Source organism: Mus caroli, chromosome 6 (genome assembly GCF_900094665.2).
Source record: "Mus caroli chromosome 6, CAROLI_EIJ_v1.1, whole genome shotgun sequence".
Classification (NCBI taxonomy): Eukaryota; Metazoa; Chordata; class Mammalia; order Rodentia; family Muridae; genus Mus; species Mus caroli.
The window spans coordinates 103,731,763-103,753,554 of NC_034575.1; the positions used below are offsets into that span (position 1 = coordinate 103,731,763).

Here is a 21,792-nt window from a genome sequence, read left to right on the forward strand (position 1 = left end):
AGGGGGCAGGAATTTGGTGAGAACAGATGTACATGGTTTCCTTCCTGAATAGAGGCACAGAATGTGCTTGCTCCAGATGTTCCTTTAACAAAGAGAGAGTAAAATGCCTTGGGTTTTTAGGTACCGAGAATTTCTTAAATGGATTTTTAGTTGTGCTTTAGTTTTTGAGACAGAGTCTTCCTATGTTGCCAGGGCAGGTCTGGAACCCTCGGGCTCCAGTACCACCACAATCCCCACAAGCCCCAGGTCCCCAGTAGACCTGTTAGCTGAGACTACAGATATATACAAGGCTAGAGCTATTTTCTGGGCAACAGAGGTTAGATCTCAGCTGTGCGTAGCTGTTTTCTTACTTCTTTTCCTTTGCCTTTGATGTGACTTCCTGGTCTAGATTACAGTATCTTCCTCTGTGTGTTTGCGCAGGAGACGATGTTTCATCCAGAGAGAAGCAAGCCAGGGATTAGGAAAGAGTACTTCCCCAGCAGGTGCAGAGCATGTGGTCCTACTAGGAATGTCAAACATTTATAAGAATTGCATGCATGGTCACTGAGAGAGACATTGTGGAGTCCATCTGGTCAGGCATTCAGGCTAAGGCCACTTGCTAACATCTCTGACATGTGGCCTTTGCTTTGGAGACCCAGGACACCTTCATTGTTCATCACGTCTTACTATGAAGGATTTTCCTTAATTTCAACCAAATCCCGCTGTAGCATGAGTGGCCCTTTACTTCAGCAGCAGTGGACTTCTTAATCAATGACCAGTGTGTTCTTTAGAGCTAGAGTGACTTGACAAACTATACTGGAACTGTTACTAAGGGACACTTGGATCAGGGCTTATTTCTTCTTCTAGAAAATATCTGTGCCTTATTTTTGGTAGACAACCATTACTGTATCTTTGCACCACCGCAAAAAAAAAAAAAAAAAAAAAAAGGCTGACAGGCCAAGTTTCCTTGTAACTATATGGAGTGAAGGTCTTCAGTTCTTGTAGCTCTTTTTCTATAGTCATATGCTGTTATTATTTCACAGTGCTTGAAGATTTTGTATGACAGTAGAGAATGAGTGGCCTCGGATCAGGTGGCCGTGGTCACTGTGCAGGGCTACTCTGAAACCGGTCCTTCTCCTGCCAGCCGCTGACACTCACTGTCTCTTCTCATTTCTTCCTGTGGACTGGACAGATGATGTTAAGGGAGGCTGTAACCTACTGAGATCCTCACTCCACACCTTTTGCCCCCAGGTGGACCCTGATCAGGATGCATCTCGGAGCAGGTTGAGAAATGCGCAAGAAAAAATGGTATACTCTCTGGTCTCCGTACCTGAAGGCAACGACATCTCCTCTATCTTTGAGCTAGACCCCACAACTCTGCGTGGAGGTGACAGCCTTGTCCCAAGGTATCATTTTAAAATTTCTTATTTCAAAAGAATCAGGGCGGTCTTGATGGCCCGAATCCAAAGCAGCCTGGACTTTAACCAAAGCACTTATGAAGAGGTAGTGAATCAGCCTTTGGACTGGCTCTAACATGACATGGAGTTTTGTATGGGTCATCAATGGTAAGTTGTTGATAGTTGGGTAAAAGGTACTATATTTATAAGGCTAGAGACATGGCTCAGGGGTTAAGAGCACAAAGGATCCAGATTTTGTTCCCAGCACATATATGGTGGCTCTCAACTATCTTTAACTCCAGTTTTATGGGGTCTGATATTTTCTTCTGGCCTCTGTGGGCACTGCATGCACAAGAAACACATAAACACATGCAAACGCACATACACATTTAAAAAAAATTCTTACTTAAAGTGTACTGTATTTGGGCTGGGGAGAAACACGGGATATCATGCTTGGCATTAAATCTAAAGGATCTCGGTTTGAGTCCCTGTCACCAAAGTAAAGCTGAGTGTAAAAGATGTAAAGCCTGCATCTGTAATCACAGTGCTTTTCTGACGAGATGGGAACTAGAGATGGGAGATGCCTGGAAGCTTCTGAGGCAGGCAGCCTCGTATGTCAGTGGTGAGCAAGAGACTGACTCAAGCAAAGTGTGCAAGGTGAGAATTAACACCAAAGGTTGTCCTTTGACATCTGTATTCATGCAGGTGTGTGCGCACACACACACACACACACACACACACACACCATTTAATAGTGCGATGTTTAGGTAAACAATCCATACCATAAGCAGTTCAGTAACTTTACCCCTTTTCCTCCTTCCCCAAACCTAGGCTGTCTCTTCTTAACTGGCTAAATAATTGAAGAGAAAATTTTAAAAAGTGAAAAAATCACTGGGTGCGTAGTAAGCTTATTTAAAATTTTAGGAGGTTAAATCAGTGTTCCTTTTCATGTATTTTATTCAACTTAGCTATTACTTTTGTTGCCTAAGAGTGTATTTTTCATAGCTGGTCAGTGGTGGCACATGCTTTTAGTTTCACCACTTGATAGGCAGACATAGGACCTTTGTTGAGTTCAAGGCCAGCCTGGTCTAGAGTGAATTTCAGGACAGCCAAGGCTAGACAGAGAAATCCCATCTCAAAAAGCAAACAAACAAAAACATATTCTTAAATCGTGCTATAAATGGATGAGCCAATCTTTAAACAAATGTTGGCATTGTGTTTAACAAGTATAGTATTGTGCGTGATGTGTGTAAATGGCTGTGCATGCCGCTGTGAGCATGGGCATCAGAGGATANCGTTTGTTTCTCTAGGCTCTAGGGCTCAAACTCAGATGCCATTCTTTTTCTTTTAAAAATTTTTTAGAGTTCTGTATTTTAATACATGTGTATGGACTTTTCGTCTGCATGAATGTCACTGCACAATGTGCTTGCCAGCTAGCTGCCCACAGACTTTACAGACAGTTGTGAGCTACCATGTGGGTGCTGGGAACCACACCCAGCCAGAGTTCTTAACCACTGAGGCATCTTTCCAACCTTCTCCAAGTGCCATACTTGTGTTACTATGATTGCTTTATGTATTGAACCATCTCACTAGCCCCAAAAGTCACTTATTTATTTGTTTGTTTGATTGTTTATTATTTATTTTGAGGTAGGGTCCCAGTTTGTAGCCCTAGCTGGCCTGAAACTCACATAGGTCTTCCTGCCTCTGCCTTTCAAGCCCTGGGATTAAAAGTGTGTACTAGCACACCTTGTCAAAAATCTGTTCTTGACAAAGTCAAGAACAATCTTATTCATTGAGTTCCAGTGACATGGGATGCATAGTGCTAAGTAGATAGTAGACTCATCTTACATAATTTATAATTTTGTCATGTTTGAAGCGCTGTGAGCTAGGAATTATATACTCTCTTATAGAAAGACATTGAGACTCAGAGAGTTTAAGCAGTGTCATAAATTAGAGTCCTGTAGCAGAGCTTGTATTGGTAAATGGCTAGGACAGCATTGTCTCACAGTGAGATAGTCCTTCTCACCCTTCCGCTCTGCATTGGGTGTCTGATGTCTCACCAGTGTTGACTGGGTTTTCATGGGGCCCTCCGCTGAGGACACCTCTGTGCTTCATTGTGCCTGCCTTGTCATTTTCCTGCTCAGCCCGAGGATGACTGGGAAACTTAACCTCACCCTGTGTAATTGCTCTCAGAATTCAGGATCCTTGACTTGTGCTCATTTGATATTCCTGTCCCTTCCCAAAGGTAGAAGTGTAAGGTAGTGCCCACAGAGAACAGAACCTTACAAGGCAGAAGGCCTTTGTTTGCTATTCAGCCAGATTCCTTGTTGTTAAGCTCTGCTGGCTTGGTAACCCCTTGAGAATCTGAGGCAGGCTACAGGTATCCATCTTTAAAAGCCTGCAGGTATACACAGCTTTCTTCTAGATCTGTAACCTATTATTTTAGTTTCCTTCAGAATTGCTCTAATACAGGTAACCATAGATACTGTAACAAGCATGCCACAGCCAGAAGGCTGCATTTCCCAACACCTCTTCCCGTTCTCCAGCTCTCACCGTTTTTTTTTTTTTTGTTTGTTTGTTTGGTTGGTTGGTTGGTTTTTTGTTTTTTGTTTTTTGTTTTTGCTTCCTCTTCTGTATGTTCCCTGAGCTCCCCTGGTAGTAGCAATATTCCATCTAGGTTGAACACTCAGTCTCTTATTCTCAGCACACTGACCAAGTCTGCCTCCCTTCGTTGACTTCTGTCCACCACAAAAAAGAACCTTCTCTGTTTCAAAAGTCAAGTGCAGCCTTCATCTGCTGTGGTTCTATGGGTATGAGCGTGACTATTTATAAAGGCATGCTGATAGTGTGACCATTCAGCAGCAGAAGAAAAGTAGACTCTGCTTCCAGGCCTATGAGGTCCTTAGTCATGCCTGTGCTTTTGACAAGGTTTACAGCATAAGGCATAAAATTCCTTTTAGCAGAGTGGGCCTGAAATCCAATCAGAAAGTGGTTAGTTGCCTTATAACAACTGTGCCACTATTACCCAAATGGGCACATCATGCCTGGCAGGTTAGTAATGTAACATAAAGGGTTCAGCACTGGGTAAGACCGTGGATGCCTGCTCCCCCCCAGTTGCCTGCACAGCCCCTTCTGCCACCATAAAAGTGGCAATCAGGGTGAATGTCTCTCGGGAGGTTTGGGATTGACATCCCTGTGTCCTACAGTCAGATCATGTGGTATCTTCAGCAGCAGGGTTCTTGCCATGTGGTTATGCTGGGTAAGCAAGGGCAATCCAACAACCCATGCTACTTTAGAGAGCACTAGGATTTTTTTTACCAATAACTCATAGGAATCCCATGTCTTGTACTGCAATGCTCATTTAATAACCCAAGACTTCTAGAAGCAGCATTGTCCTCTCATGCAGGATAATTCTGTTTAAACTGACTATATTTTTTTAGTTGGATTTTAAAATGAGCTTACTAAGTGGCGGGTTTCTGTTAGGCTTTTTCATGGACCCTGAGTTTTGGTTGTCCCTCTGGCTACCCCTTCATCTCTGCCATCCCCACTCAGTCTTTAATCTTCAATCTCCTCCTCTCAATTCACGGTGTCCTGCTAGCCCAGCTCTTACTGTTTTTGTCTTTTGGTTGGTGTACATCAAGTGTGACTTTCATGTGGCTAGCCCTCCCCTTCCCCCATCTTCTGAATCTGCCCCCCCCCTGTTCCCACCCCTGCTTAAGCCTTTCCTCCCCTGCTGCCTTCCACCTCTCTACTTCCAATTCTCCCATCATCTACCTCCTCCCTTAACATCCTCTTCCCCCTACAGAAGGCCCCTTTCTAGTTGCCTGCCTTCCATCCCTGCTCCAAGTTAAACACATGAAACAAAAGATTTGAGGGCAGGATCTGTCTATGGAGAGAGCAAGGGTGACCGTCTTTCAGGGTACCTCACTCAGTATAATTTCTTAGAGTTCATCCTTTTGCCTGCAGCTTTCATCTTCCCATACAAGTGGGTAATAGTCCATTATATACATATACCACCGTTTTCATATCTGTTCTGTTGATGGACGTTCATGCTGAAGCCTGGTTCCTACCTGCTGGGAATAGAACAGCCATGAGCCTGGATGAGCAGATGGCTCGCTAGTGCAGTGGTTCTCAACCTTCCTAATGCTGCTACCCTTTAGTACAGGTCTTCATGTTGTTCTATATTAGTTATATATCCTTTTTTATTATTGACTTGTGTGTTTTCTAGATCCAAATATTATCTGATCCACGATTTGCAAATGTTTCCTTGCATGTTATCTTTCTGTTCTTCGATGGTATCCTGACGGATTCAATTTATTTTTTAGTCTGATTCAGCTTTTAGCTTCTTGACTTAAAAACAAAAAAAAACAACCATGGCCACAAAATTTTATACTGATATATTCTTTTAAGATTTTATTCATTTTCATTGTTTACATTTAGAGTCTTGGCTCGTTTGGGAATATTTTAAAATATATTTTGAGGTCGCATATATTGTATTTTCAAATCTTCTGTTCTCATTGACTACCTATTATGTAAAAAGGTACTGGTCTGCAGAACTCAAAAACATTGCAGTTTAAACGATTTTCCATTATATCAGTTCTGAAGATTAGTGATTTTTCTTAGAATGTCAGGAAACATGTGTTGAAAGATTGTTAGGCTAGTGAAGAACTGAAAGATGTGATTTAAAATATCACATGGCCCATGAGACTCTTCTTTATTGCATTCCTTGGCAAAGAGAGAATGAGGAACTAGTCAGCCTGTCTTCTCCAGTGGCTTGGAAGCCCCCATAATCCTGAGGAGAAGCACAGTTTACATTTCTAGTCAGCTGTCTAGGTGGTGTTTGCTGGTGGAGGCCCCTGCCTCTGTGTTCTGCTTCACCCTTCCCTACTGCTTCCTCGTGGCCATCTTTCTTTGTGAGCAGGTGTCCTAGTCCTCAGTGAGGCAAGGACTCGCCCACATGCAGACTTGGAGGAGAAAAGCCCAGGTGTGGTCCCCCAGTGTGTTCATGTATGAGCTTGCTGGATCTTTACCCTGACTTTTTTCTTCATTCTTGCTCTTGGCTGCCATCCTCAGAGCCAGAAGAGAATAGCGTCTCTTATTCATTAATCCTGTGAAAATTAAGTAACCCAAAGAGCAACACATCCCATTCTCTGCATATTAGCACTCTGCAGTGCAGGAGTGCCATTGGAGGAACATAGGAGAACAAAATTTAGCAACACAGGAATATTAGGATGCCATCCTGATTCCATATGACTGTGTGTGCTAACCTACAAGTCACTTTAAAATTGTACTGTATTTTTTTTTATTATTATTACAGATCGCAGTGTTTAAGGTTAGGCACATGGACATCTGTCAAATGATACCAGGAGATGCATTTTTGTAATAGGCAGTAGATGGAATGCTTCAGAGCCAAGCAGGATAATGACTAATCCTGGATATATTGAGCCAGATAATAAAACTGCAATACACATGGTTAGATATTTTAAGTGAGCATTGGGGGAGTATCTACTTGTATGAGTTTTGTGTACTTGTCCCGACAACATAACTTTTGAGTTAAGTATTAGGAATTCTTCAACTTCAGAAGAATTGATTGAATGTACTTTGAATGTGTCTTTGATGGCATTTGTTATAGAACTCTATGGAATATAATTATCCAGTGAAAACTATGCTCCAAGCTTTGGTTGCCCTCTGAAAATCCAGAAAATGAATAAAACTCAAGTAGAAAACTGCAAATGCCTCTGTTTAATATCTTGTCCACATAGTCTAATTCATGCTGATCAAAGTAAATAATATTAGGTAGGGCTTCTGTCTTCTGGCCTTAGAATGTGGAGGGGAGTTACAGCAAAGAAAGCTAAGGTCTACTGAAGGTGCAGGATTAGCTTCGTCTCTTCCCCACAAATGGGGCATGGTCTGCCTTGGTCCTCAGGTACTCTTACTTTGAATGTTTTCTACCATCGTGCTTGCCTCTAGCACACCAGTGTCAAGTTCTAGTCCCAAGTCATCTGTTTTCTGTGCCAATGCTTTCAGGATTCCGAGTCCTCAACTGTCTCTGAACCACATGCTTTCTAGTGCCCATTTCCTGTTGTTTCTGCTTGCTTGATGTGCTGTCATCTTGTCTTACTAATGCAGCAGCGAATCCTTGAAGGGCAACAATCCTTCCATTGTTTTCTGCTACTTTAGAAGTGAAGCAGAGTTGAAAAATATCTTAAACTCCACGATTTGTGACCATCAAATAAAGAAACAAACATAAAATAGTTTTTAGGCCACGTAGAAGACAAAGAAGCAGGTAGCAACTATGTGCAATTCAATTATCCAGAGGGAATTGGTGGCATTTAAGATTCTGGTTCATGTAGGTTCCAACAGGTCTCTGGGCACACACATAACATGTGATATTCCATACATGAAACCATCAGCTACTTTGCATGATCCTAGTGGAATTCTGTATTGTAGAAGTGTTTTCAAGTAAGTGATTATTATCTGTCATCATTTTAAGAAACTGGCAATACTTAGCCTGTAATAGACTGTCTTGTGAAGCATTAGATAGTACAGTTCTTTAGTCTTATAACACTGACGTGCACATCTTTATAATACATGCTGCACCTGAGCTGTTGTTTCTTTTAGAAAAAAAAAATCTCAATTTGGAGTTGGTAATAAAAGAAGATATATGTGCTTGTGTTCTTGTATTCCTTTATCATGTTATCCCAGCTAGCGGACTCCTTTCTAGAGTTATGACTGATTACATTCTACTGCAGCTCAGGGATATAGCTTGTGTCTAAAATGTCAAGGCCCCTGGTCAGTCCTATGACTAAAGCAAGATGCCTGCCATAGGAAGCCATTCTGTCTTAGTTACATACTAAGTTGAATATTTATTAACAACTGATATTTATCATTAAAGTATTGGCTGTGTCCTTTCCCAGTTTCATATGTCTGTTTCTTTTTTTTTTTTTTTTTTTTAAAGATTTATTTATTTATTATATGTAAGTACACTGTAGTTGTCTTCAGACATTCCATAGAAGAGGGAGTCAGATCTTGTTACGGATGGTTGTGAGCCACCATGTGGTTGCTGGGATTTGAACTCTGGACCTTCGGAAGAGCAGTCGGGTGCTCTTACCCACTGAGCCATCTCACCAGCCCCATATGTCTGTTTCTTATTGTGTGTGTATATCAATAACTTTTAAAATATGTGTGTTATTCTTTTGTTTTTTCCGGTTTCTTGGTCAATAATAGTTTTATGTAATACACATACACACACACAACTTCCTCTATAGAAGATTCAAATTTTCAGTCATGTAATCAAATTCACCCCTCTTTTTGTTTTAAAATTTAAAATTGTACTTTATTACATACTTTAAAAAGCTCTACCTGCCCACAGAATAAATAAACACTTACTCATCTCTTTTTTTTTCAGAAATTTTATAATCTTATTTTTTTGCTTTAAAATTTCCATTATTAACTGTTATGACAAGTCCTAATACACAGTAATTTATACCTAGTTCTGTGGCTCTGTCTCATGCTATTTCTAGTATTTACTGGCAGAGTATCTTTCAGAAATATCACATATTTCCAAAACCTTAGACTCCTCATGAAGTTATTTTTTATTGTCAGCACATTGGTGACAGGGGCCACTGATTCCCAGGTGTATTCCGCCCAGTGTCTATAGTAGAGAACTGTTTTGGTAGCCTGTTCCCTTTTGACAGAATGCTATTTAACTGTAGAGTAACCCAAAATGTCCCCCTGTCTGATCATTGTCATTGCTTCCCTTTAGGAACTCCTATGTCCGTCTCAGACACCTGTGTACCAACACCTGGGTGCACAGCACAAACATCCCCATTGACAAGGAAGAGGAAAAACCAGTGATGCTGAAAGTAAGCCCAGAGCCTGCTCATCTCCCTTCATCTCTGATGAAAGGGCTCTTTGGTCAGAGTAGAGTCATGGCCAAACTTGTTGTGATTTTTAAAAAGATGTATTCCCGGGGATCTGGGTGAAGCAAGCTTAGGGCTTTGACAATAACCAGACCTTTTGTTTTATTCCATTGGCATTGAGCAGTTCTCTGCATTTCATGTTTAACGTGACTGGCTATGGGAATGTTTGCTTGTGTCAGGGATACATTGATATCTTATTGATTCCCCCTGTATCATTAGTATTTTTCCCCCAGTCTATATAAGGCATATAAATATGCCTTTTCTCCACCAGTCGCTAAGCTTATATAGCATGAATACACCTGGGATTTTTCTTTTTAGAATTTTATTTTCTCTTATGGGTGTGCTCAGGTTCAGAAATATTGAAAGACTGCCATAGTCTTTCTCTGTTCTGTCAAGTAAGTAATTGCCATTTTCTGTATTTACATTTTCTGTCTTCATGAAATGTTACTTAGCTATCAGAATCTTCCATCCTCCCTGTGACCAAGGAGATGCTAAGATTACAGTTGCTCCTGTTGGCTGTATTCACCCCCATTTCCTTCTGCTCTTTCCCTTACTCACCGTACAGTGTGTACTCCCATGGCTCTGTGTAACACAGTAGTTCCAAGCACAAGGAATATATACAATGCAGATGTTAAAAAAAAATACCTCCCCACTTTACTACTTACCAGTCTCCCCCCAAAACTAATTTTCTATTTGGAGAACATTCTTCTAGAAGCTTCCTATGTCTACTTGATATTAATGCTAAGAGAACTTCAAGTTCCTTGCATTGCCCAATCTCCTGTAAACAAAGTGTTTGATTACCCTCTTACTTTCCCAATCAAGGTTATCCTCCAACTCCCTTGCCTTTTAGATTGGTACCTCTCCCCTGAAGGAGGACAAGGAAGCATTCGCCATAGTTCCTGTTTCCCCTGCTGAGGTTCGGGACCTGGACTTTGCCAATGATGCCAGCAAGGTGCTGGGCTCCATCGCTGGGAAGCTGGAAAAGGGCACCATCACCCAGAATGAGAGAAGGTGAGGGTGTCCTCACGGGTGGCTAGACGGGAAAAGCCCTTGGGAGCAAGAGCATCAAGACTGCAGAGCTGTGTGTGAGAGGGTCAGGCCTGAGCTTTTGCGGGCAGCTTCAATTTATGATGTCCAGATATGGTCACTTTTATCTTCTCATGTGTCTTGTTTTGTTTCCGTTGTATTATGCAGCTCAGTTAGCCGCAGCTGCTAGAAAGCTGAGTTCTCTTCTGTTTACCTTGTTCTTAAAGTCTGGACCTTTCTAGGCAAGGCTTTTAGCCTGTAGAAGTTTGAAACCTAACTTTAGCAATCTCTGTCTCTTAAGGTCTGTCACGAAGCTGTTGGAAGACTTGGTTTACTTTGTCACGGGTGGAACTAACTCTGGCCAAGACGTGCTTGAAGTAGTCTTCTCTAAGCCCAACCGAGAGCGGCAGAAGCTGATGAGGGAACAGAATATTCTCAAGCAGGTCGGTGAGCCATGATGTGCTTTGGGGTGGGCTCTGTGAGAAGCCTGTGGGATCCCTGCTCATACAAAGAGACAGGGATGATTTTCATCCCGAAGACTCGGAGGATGGACTTTTAAGTACTGATTTCTTAGAGTAGTTCTAAGTGTGTAGCAAATACACGTGACAGGAGAGTGTCCTCCTGTATCCCCTGCCCCAGAGTCAACATCCTGCAGCAAAATGGATCATTTATCGCAGGGGTGACCATAGGTCAATAGATCACTGTCACTCAAGGTCTATAGTTTTTGGACCTCTCTTAGAGGTATACATGATTTGTTTTTGACAGATAACAATGGCATGCGTGCACTATCACAATATCATGGCCTGAAAAGTTCTCTGCCCCCCAGCTCTTCTGCTTCACCTGTCATTCATCATTCTTCACCACGCCTTCCACCCACTCCTCCTTTCTGTGTCCGTGTTCTGCCTTGTTCAGACTACCGTATAGGTGCCACAATGTAGCTGGCAGCCTTTTCAGATGTGTACAGCTCTCCGTGCCTTCTTGTGACTCAATGCCCCAGTCCCATTGACAGGCATTGTACTTGCTGAACGTGGGCTGAGTGAGCGCTCACTTACCTGTTAGGTACCCTAGGAAGTGTTCAGGTGACGCCTTTACATTCTTCAAAACTAATATAATGTGCCACATTTCCTTACGGTTACTGCAGATGTTTAGGGAATTTGCAGTACTTGACAAACACAGAAGGCCTGTATTAGCTCTCATGGACAGCTTTAGTGATCACTTCTAAATATTTTCATGAAGAAGGAGTGTGAGTTCACAGGAAATATCTAGATGACATTTGGCTTGTAGGAGTCAGCTTTCTGCCCTGTCACTGTGACGACACAGCTTGGAAAAAAAAAATCTCAGAGAGAAAAGGTCTGTTGTAGTTGCAGGAGTTTCAGTCCATGGTCACTAGCCCTGTCACTCTTGGGCTCTGATACGTGATGTTGGGGAATATGTGGTCTGCTAACCCCTGCATGGGGGGAGCAGAGAGGAGCTTGCTCCTTTGAACATGCCTCTCCTATGAAATCTATTCAGCTATGAATCTGCTGGTGGCTAAGGACTCACATCTCAACAACTGCCGCTTCGGGAACCAGGCTTTTACCTTGAGCTTTTCAAGGCCTTTAGGATTCTGAGTATGGACAGTGTTAACTTCAATAAGTGGATGAATTAGAGGGAGGAGCATGACAAATCCAAGTGGAGGACACACTCTGAGCATGTGCCGTGCACCTCTCTAAAGCTGTGAGATTTGCTTAGTTATTCCTTGGACCTTGCTGGTGACCAAAATGAAAAGAGAGACAAGCTCCAAAGCCCCATGGTTCTCCCTGAAAACTTGGCATGTAGAAATCCTTCTTCCTGTTGGGCTGGGATAGACAAAATTCACATTTCAACAAGGTTTGAAGTCCAAGAATGAATCATACCCAGATGTTTCATGTGTTGAAAGCCAGATTACAATTCTTGCTTAGCGTCCTTGTTCATTTCCATGCTAGCCATCCCTTGAGGGGCTAAAAGAGTGTTGGTCACTTATATACGGAGCTGTACGCCTGATGTGCAACTGCTATCTGTTTTCATCCTTAGCAAACTGAAATAGTTTAGACACTATGCTCTGTGTTCTCCCATGGAGAGGGCATGGTTACTGTGGACATGATTGGCACGGTTACCCAGTGTTCCTGAGAGCCAGTTCATCTGGCTGATCGCAAAGAGTTACATTCATTTTGGTCTTACCAGGATTGTAGTCCAGGAGGCATCAAGTCCAGCAGCCCTCTGAGAGCACTGTCAATGATAGCTGTTTTTATAGCTTAATCCACAAACAGGCTGGCTAACTGCATCCTGTTTGTGAAGACTTCTGGTTGGTGTGGCCAAGGTCACACTGCCTTTCAGGAAAGGGGTCGGATAGTCTTATGATGCTAGGCAGATAGTTCCAAACTGTTATGATACCTACTGAGTCTCCTCCCAGGAGTTGCTGGTCAGCTCAGTGTTTGAGGTTAGCCTATACCTGTGTGTGCATGCAAAGACAGCTAAGTTCAAAAGTTGAACTGTGGACATGTGTGACACCTGGCCTAACAAGTCCTCCCAACTTCAGTTTTAGTGCCTGGATCAATGCTAATCTATTTTGATTTTGTCCCTGGCAGAAGTCATAAAGGTGTGTGATTTCAACATTAATCCTTCCCTGAATGCAGCTAAACAATGCTCTGTCCTGTGTATGGGGACAAATAAATGAGTGGGTGCCCAGCCCAGCTGACTGGCAGATTCAGGTGTCAGTTTCTTGATGTGTTTGGATAGAGAAACCTTTTCATATAATCCCATTATCCCTATAGTTGTGTCCTTCCTGGAAAGAGTTAGAGTTTAAAACACGGAGTGGCTGGGCGGTCTTGGTTCATGCCTTTGATCCCAGCACTTGGGAGGCAGAGGCAAACGAATTTCTGAATTTGAGGCCAGCCTGGTCTATAGAGTGAGTTCCAGGACATCCAGGGCTACACAGAAAAACCGTGTCTCGAAAAACAAAACAAACAAACAAACAGATAAACAAACAAACAAACAAACAAAACCATGGAGTGATGGCAGCCTGCTCTTTCTTTCACAAACAGATCTTCAAGCTGTTGCAGGCCCCCTTCACGGACTGCGGGGATGGCCCAATGCTTCGGCTGGAGGAGCTGGGAGATCAGCGCCATGCTCCTTTCAGACATATTTGCCGACTCTGCTACAGGGTCCTGCGACACTCACAGCAAGACTACAGGAAGAACCAGGTGGGGATCAAGATGGACAGGAAGTGATTGTTGGCTCTTCTGCTAGTTTTTCTGATGTTTAACATTACCACGATGTCTTTTCATCTCCCCTGTTGATCTGTGTTTCTTTCCCTAAAAGGAGTACATAGCCAAGCAGTTTGGCTTCATGCAGAAGCAGATTGGCTATGACGTGCTGGCGGAAGACACCATCACTGCCCTGCTCCACAACAACAGGAAACTCCTGGAGAAGCACATCACCGCGGCAGAGATTGACACGTTTGTCAGCCTGGTGCGAAAGAACAGGGAGCCCAGGTGAGGCACCAGAGGGGACTCGAGAGGAGGCCTCTGTCCACCTAAATGCAGAACTGTAGCTGTCCCCTACTGCGTCCTGGGGACTGGCAGCAGTCAGTTTCCAGTGTCCCTGTGATGTGTAGAGGCAGGAATGCCGTACCTGACCCCTTGCTGCAGCCCCAACTTCAGGGTTTACCAGTGATCTCCCTCATTTGCTAAATGAGCAAGGGTAAATATCTGTGAGCTGTCGGTCGCAGGACACACAGTAAAAGACATTTATTTTTGCTCACTCGCTCTTTGGGCCTTGTGGCTCTCAGGACTCCTGCCCATACTGTCACTATGTCCCTTGTTATACTCAGTTGTCTCCTGGCTGCTTTCCTGTATCTGAGTGCATTCTTCCCATCCTCTCATACCACAAATCTGCCCCATTCCTTCCCTATCTCTTCCTGCTTTCTCTCCCCGAGATTTCAGGTGACGTGGGAAGCAGTTCACAGTACAGTCATCAATGCTGCTATAAACATGGCCACTACTCCCTCTCTACAGCATCTCCTGAGTCCAGTCTTTATGAGGCTTCACATTTAATCCTCAGGAAAGCCCTTAGAAACCATATACTATGTCTTTGCTGATGGATGAGGAAACTGGTATAAGCCAGGTTAAAGAATGTAGGACTTGTCTACTCGAGGAAGTCAGGCTCCCTCTGCTTGGTATGTGTACAGCATCCTGCTTGCTTGCTTTCTGGTTAGGTTCTTGGATTACCTCTCTGACCTCTGTGTATCCATGAACAAGTCAATCCCTGTGACGCAGGAGCTCATCTGTAAAGCTGTGCTGAATCCCACCAATGCTGACATCCTGATTGAGACCAAGTGAGTACCATCTGGGGACATATGCTAACCATGAGATACATTTGATATCAAATGGCTGTATATGCTCATGGGGAATAAACCTAGCTCCTTCTTCTGTGCAGAGCTGGTCTCATGTTGGTTTTGGTAGCATTTCAGTTTTGTTTCACAGGCCTTGCTTAAGAGAACTGTTGAGCTTGTGGTTTAGCTGGCTTTTGATGTGACCTTCTGTACATAGTATCTTCTGTACAGAAGGTCACTTACTCTCTATACTCTAAAGTTGTATAAACCCACCAGAGAGCATTTGACACATAGTTTAAAGAGTTGATGAGCCATTGAAGTTCTATCACTCGTTAAAAAATAAAGGATGCAGGGCTGGAGAGATGGCTCAGTGGTTAAGAGCACTGACTGCTCTTCCAGAGGTCCTGAGTTTAATTCCCAGCAACCCTATGGTGGCTCACAACCGTCTGTTATGGGATCTGATGCCCTCTTCTGGTGTGTCTGAAGATAGCAACGATGTACTCGTAGACATAAAATAAATCTTTAAAAAAAAGTAAATGATGCTAACAAATACCCAGTGTTAGTATTAATTCAGTGTTGGGAGGAGTTGTAAGTTATCACTGTTCAAAAGTATGATGGGCTGGTGAGGTGGCTCAGAGAATGGAGGCATCTGTTGCTAAGCCTGAGAGCCTAGTTCAATTCCCTGGAAACTCATGGTGAGAGGAGAGAACCCACAAGTTGTCCACTGACATATACACATCCATTGTAGCACACAACAAAAAAAAAATTGGAAAAGTGTTTAAGTAGTGCTTATTATAATTATTATATATATAAGTACTATACTATAGTTATGGTGGATACTAATCATAATTACTATTATTACTATTTTGGTAATAGTGGATATTTACTTTTATTAAAAGAGCATTTTTTTGGTGACTGTACTAGAGCAGTGTAGACTGTATTAAAAGAATTAAGGTGAAATCAAGTGGTGCAGTTTTTTTCCTTAGTTGTAACTTAATTTGGGGACTTGTGTTAATGCAAAGTGCCTCAACCTTGGCACCGTGACATTTTAAGGCTAGATGACTTCATGGCAGAAAATGTTCTGTCACTGTAGATGTTTGCAAAAGTATCCCTAGATTATGGCTACACAATCTTAGTAGCATCTCCCAGCATTGTGACAACCAACATGTTACAGATACTGCCAAATGTCTACTGGGAGGAAAAATTGTGCTAGTTGAGAAATCCCAAGACCACACAGATCTTTGTGGCTCTGCCACTGGGAGAAAGAAAGAACAAAGTGGCTTTCTGTGTGTCTCTGTGCTAGAAGGGAGGCAAGACTTCAAAGGATTTCATAAAAACTGAACTCTTATCTCCTATTCTTCTTTCATAGGTTGGTTCTTTCTCGTTTTGAGTTTGAAGGCGTTTCCACTGGAGAGAATGCTCTGGAAGCCGGGGAAGATGAGGAAGAGGTGTGGCTGTTCTGGAGGGACAGCAACAAAGAGATCCGTAGTAAGAGTGTTAGGGAATTGGCGCAAGATGCTAAAGAGGGACAGAAGGAAGACAGGGACATCCTCAGCTACTACAGGTGAGTGGGAGGCTTGCTGGACAGCCGCAGCACGTGGGGGCATATGGTTTTCTTGTTGGTGACTCTAAGGCAGTGATTCTCAACCTGGGGGTGGGGTCAAAGAACCCTTTCCTGGGGTCACCTAAGACAGTCAGAACACACACTGTAATTCATAACAGTAGCAAAATTATAGTTATGAAGTAGCAACAAAAATAATTTTATGGTTGGGGGTCACCATGCCATGAAGAACGGTATTAAAGGGCTGGCGCATTAGAGAGGTTGAGAACCACTGTTCTAAGTCGTAGAGTGGTGCCCTGCAGTAAGATTGTCCAATGGAAAGTCAGATGTGTGCTTTGTGAAGATTAAGTAGAAGATGCCATGGACTCATAGTCTAATGTTATCTCTGTGTGTCCATGTCATAGGAAGGACAAGAGCATGCACCAGCCTTTGTTACACTTGACCCATAAACAGCACAGCCTGTATATAACACAGTCAGCAGCAGGCAGCTGTGGGCCCATGCTGCATCTGGTCAAATCCTCATCTCTTAACTAGCCTTTCTGCTTTGGCTGAATTTGGCTTTGTGTCCCAGAGTCCTTATCTTTAAAATAGCCATAATAGTGCCAGTCTTCCCGAATATTTGCAGAAACAGAAAATGTCTCCATATGTGTGCACACACCTGTATTCTCATAATTTATTTATCGGTGTTCATGTATGCAAACCTATGGTAAAAAGCAGGGGTTTGGACTAATCCAAATCATGTAGCCCTAGGCTACAAATTCTGAGATTGAAACCGAGAACTGTGGGAAGCCCAAGCATGATGTTCAGAAGGATTCCGACTTTGGAGCATTTTAGATTTTCAGATTAGCAAAACTCAACTGATGAAGTTTACACAATGTAGTTCCCAAAATGTTGGTCTGGTGCATTTCCAAAACAGGCATGCTCAGTATGTGCTTTCGATTCTGCCCTAAAACCACAGATGCACTCTGCCTGTCACCCTCCAGCTGCGGTCTGTCATTCCTGGGATGTCCATCTGTTTGCCTGTGTACGCCACTGTATATCACCACTGCCCACCTCTCTTGACCTCCTTAGTTCCTAGTCTTGGCCCCAGCCCCAAGGCCACATAGCTTTGCCACATGAAGCAGGGGAAAGGAAAGAAAAGGAAGAGAAGTTGACTGATAGATACTTGTGAAAGAAAAGGGAAGAAACCTTAGTACTTCTGATATTTCCTAACAAGATAAGCAAAATTTTACAGTTAAAATGTCTTTCCTTACTCCTATATTCTAGTTCCTTGTATTTATATACATGGTAGTCTTTTTTATTACTGTATGTTATGGTTTTAGACTTTATTTTATTTTCTGCATTGCCTGCATGCATGTTCGTGCATCACCGCATGGATGCTCACTGCCGGGTAGGTCAGAAGAGGGCCTTGCATCTCTAGGAACTGAAGGTGTGGATGGTTGTGAGCCACCGTGGAAAAGCTGGGCACTGATCCCAGGTCTTCTGTAGGAACACAGAGTGCTTTTTACTGCAGCTCCATCTCTGCAGCACCCCCTTATTGTGTTTACACTATATCACATGTGCATGTGTGCGCTTTCTCTTGCACAGATTTTATGTCAATGGTACCAGATACCATTCTAAAGGTCTCCTCAGTATTGTTTCTGAAATACATATGAAAATATAACTTCAGTGTCAATAGAAGTAGACTGTTTCTATAATTTTGACTGCTGCATGCCTTCCATGTGCTAATATGTCACTTTCTGTTGGCATTCCATCATATGTCCTAGTTGAGTCCTTCATGTGAGGGCACATCCTCACTTAATTTTGTGTATACATGAGTGTCTACTCCCTGTGAAGAGATGAATTGATGGAAACTCGGATTTTTAACTTTAGTAAGCAGTACTACATTGCATGATTCCATCAACATTTTTACCATTAGTAGCTTTCACTATATAAGACGCTAAAGACATTGTAGACTTTTAATTATACTTTATATGAGCCATATGTTTTACGTTTCCTGCATGGCCTTTGTTGAACTGTATGAAATACAGGGGTGCAGAGAGAAAGTGGGGAGCAGAAAGATAATCATTTCAGGCTTTGTCATTTTTCTATTTTATAAGATAAAGATGGTGAATGTAATCATGTGACATGATTGCTTTAACATAGCTAGACAGATGTGTGACTATGGGGTGCTGACCCTTACTCTAGCATACTATAAACTTTTCTTCCATCTCCTTAGCTCAGAATCCAAAATTATGTGTATTACAATCATTTAGGGATGTTGGTATAGAAGTGTGATGGCCATATGTCACTCCATAAAACATGAGTGAGTATGTGATGTCTTGAGTGTAAGCCTTCTGTTGTTTTTTTTTTTTCCCCAAGATATCAGCTGAACCTCTTTGCAAGGATGTGTCTGGACCGCCAGTACCTGGCCATCAATGAAATCTCTGGGCAGCTGGATGTTGATCTCATTCTCCGCTGCATGTCTGACGAGAACCTCCCCTATGACCTCAGGGCATCCTTTTGCCGCCTCATGCTTCACATGCATGTGGACCGAGATCCCCAGGAGCAGGTGACACCTGTGAAATATGCCCGACTGTGGTCAGAAATTCCCTCTGAGATCGCCATTGATGAGTAAGTCTGGGTCCAGCTCCCTGAAGAGCTCTTATGTCACTTCAAAACCCCACGATTCTAATGTTCTGTGCAGCCGCAGAGAAGCCACATAGGTGACCTAGTGAAATCATAAGAGAAGGAAGAACTTTTTTTTCCTTCAGTATTTAAATAGAATTGTGTAGCTAGCAAATAGTGTTTAATTCCTCAAGAAAACAGGATGCCAGGGTGCATTTTTACTATCTCTGGTTTATCTCTTTCCTTTTGCAAATATCTAAATTTGTACTAAGTCCCAAGACTGGGGAATATTAGTGAAGAATCTAGAAAACTACCTCTATTATACTGGGGGAAAGACAGGCAGTAAACATGATGAGGTAGATTTGTAAGTGTACATGCTAAGGAAGGAAGCAGAAGTCTGGTCCGGGTTAGGGGATGCGGTCTTTGCAGGCTAAGCAGCCTAAGAAGGCCTGGATGCAAAGAGCTTGACAGTCCCCCCACCCTGTCTCGTCCTCTCAGCTATGACAGCAGTGGAACATCCAAAGATGAAATTAAAGAGAGGTTTGCGCAGACGATGGAGTTTGTGGAGGAGTACCTAAGAGATGTGGTGTGTCAAAGATTCCCCTTCTCTGATAAGGAGAAAAACAAGCTCACGTTTGAGGTAAGGCATGGTGAGATGCTCTCTCAAATTTTGTTATCAGTGCTCATTTTTCTGTGGACTAAGTAGAAAGTATTTTAATTCTTGGTGATTGTATCACAATGCTATCGTTTTGAAACACAAAAGGAATTTGGGTCAGATTTGTTTCAACAAAATAGAAGAGTTACCAGACACTTAGCTTCATAGAAACACCGAAGGTGAATTATGCAAAGTTGGAGAGTGTCACAGAGCTTCTGCACTTTTTGTTGAAAGTATTAGGAGAGAAAGTTCATGCTTGGGATGTGTCATAGTCTCATCATCTGAGGAACATACATTTTTGTTACTTTTACATTAAATAATTTCAAAGACCACTGTCACTCTTTAGGCACGATATTTTGGAGACTCGAAGTGCCTTTATCTGTGTTCCTACTTGTTATGATTTGGTATATTCTTGGGAAGTCAGAATATCAATTGATTAGACCCATTGCTTTATGATCTAGTCATCCAGGTAGATGGGTGGGTGTGCAAGCTTTCATTTCTTATTTTTCTTCATTGTGAAACAAAATACAATTTCATCAGAAACAGAAATCCAGATGTATGCCTTCTCTGACCATAAAGGAGGACACAATCTATCATGATTAGCTAATGAGGATCAAGTGGAAGAGGAGAACACAGGCCAATGAATACTAATTTCTTCTTCTTTTAAATGCAATAGGTTGTGAACTTAGCCAGGAATCTCATATACTTTGGTTTCTACAACTTTTCTGACCTTCTCCGATTAACCAAGATCCTCTTGGCAATCTTAGACTGTGTCCATGTGACCACTATCTTCCCCATTAGCAAGATGACAAAAGGAGAAGAGAATAAAGGTAACAATGATGAGGAGAAGCTGAAGAGTGAGTATCTGAAGTGTCTGTGCTGACAGATGCCCTCCCAGCCCATGCTGTCTCATTCATGCCATGCCTATCATGTGACATCCTGTCCTGTCCTCATCCGTTCTCACCATTGGGAGCATACCAATAGAAATAAAGTCTGGAAGAGTTCCGTTAAGTCCAGTGCCCATCACTGATGGTCATTCTCAGCAATTTACTCTTCCCTTTGCCTCTGTCTAGAGTCCTTCTTTGTGTCTTACTGAAGAGTGTGAAGGTTGCCTTGTGCTTTGACCATTTGCTCCTCCAAAGCCCATGCTCTGCCATCTGTGTTCCATGCTTCTGAGACACTTGAGGATGATACTCCTATATGATGAGCTAAAGCGCAAGCTTATATCTTGATATTCCTTTCCACTTGTGAATAGGAAAATCCTTGTTTATATGTTTATTTCATGCTGTATTAGGGGGGTCAGAATAGGCATAGGATAATTATGATGTGTCTTATGCTTAGCTGGTTTTCTTTAAGTAGGATGAAAAAGGCATTTGACTTGGTTCTCCCTATTTGCCAAGTACTGTGTGATACCATTTTTCATGCATTATATATACCATGGAGTTCTGGTATAGAGCTCTTTTCTGTGTGAGGACACCGAGACTCAGAGGTGACATAATGCATTCAAAACCAAGCAGCTCTGGTTAGAAGCAGCAGTATTTGTGTCCTGCTAACTTACATTCCTATTCTGTGTACAATGACAAGCACATGTCTTTGGTGCTGAGTCAAATTTGGTGATGAAATCGGTAAAGCAGCAACACCCCACTGGAGATGTCAAAACCAGGATGTTCCACTCATCTCAGAAGTCTTAAATTTGCCATGCTTGTTAACCTTTCTGGGTTCCTTGGGTCAAGAGAATGTATCTTGACAGGGATGTGTTAAATAGTTTGCCTAAAAAAAGCCCATACCCCTAATCAGAGCCTTCAGGCTTTCTCCAAAGATGTCATGACCGTGGTCTGACTTGGCCTTTTCTAGGCAGTAACGTGATGAGATCTATCCATGGCGTTGGGGAGCTGATGACCCAGGTGGTGCTGCGGGGAGGAGGCTTCTTGCCCATGACTCCCATGGCTGCGGCCCCTGAAGGAAATGTGAAGCAGGCAGAGCCAGAGAAAGAGGACATCATGGTCATGGACACCAAGTTGAAGATCATTGAAATACTCCAGGTGTGGTGCAAGGAACAAGATGCTCACGTGGTCTCTGTTTCATATCTCCCCTCTCTGCTCTGATAGAGGCCCAAGGCATTCTGGGAAAAATAGCAAAAATGTTAACTCATCCCTATATATCGTTTCAGAATTGCTCCTTTTTTTTTTTTTTTTTTTTTTTAAATATTTTTATTACATATTTTCCTCAATTACCTTTCCAATACTATCCCAAAAGTCCCCCATAGCGCCCCCCACTTCCCTACCCACCCATTC

General features: G+C 42.6%; 1 protein-coding gene across 13 annotated transcripts in view; it reads left to right on the top strand.

Annotated features, from left to right (window-relative positions):
• Positions 1–21,792, top strand: part of Itpr1 (inositol 1,4,5-trisphosphate receptor type 1) — a 336,899-nt gene that overhangs the window by 151,162 nt on the left and 163,945 nt on the right. For 7 of the 13 annotated variants that reach the window (XM_029478976.1, XM_029478977.1, XM_029478980.1 and 4 more), the window contains 12 exons: positions 1,231–1,385; positions 9,142–9,241; positions 10,149–10,309; positions 10,626–10,767; positions 13,387–13,545; positions 13,664–13,836; positions 14,559–14,678; positions 16,045–16,239; positions 18,598–18,849; positions 19,342–19,483; positions 20,175–20,355; positions 21,353–21,540. In XM_029478976.1, coding sequence (XP_029334836.1) covers positions 1,231–1,385; positions 9,142–9,241; positions 10,149–10,309; positions 10,626–10,767; positions 13,387–13,545; positions 13,664–13,836; positions 14,559–14,678; positions 16,045–16,239; positions 18,598–18,849; positions 19,342–19,483; positions 20,175–20,355; positions 21,353–21,540 — 1,968 coding nt within the window. The remainder of the gene's footprint in view (positions 1–1,230; positions 1,386–9,141; positions 9,242–10,148; positions 10,310–10,625; positions 10,768–13,386; positions 13,546–13,663; positions 13,837–14,558; positions 14,679–16,044; positions 16,240–18,597; positions 18,850–19,341; positions 19,484–20,174; positions 20,356–21,352; positions 21,541–21,792) is intronic. The other 6 variants (XM_029478978.1, XM_029478985.1, XM_029478982.1 and 3 more) reach the window with 1 other exon arrangement.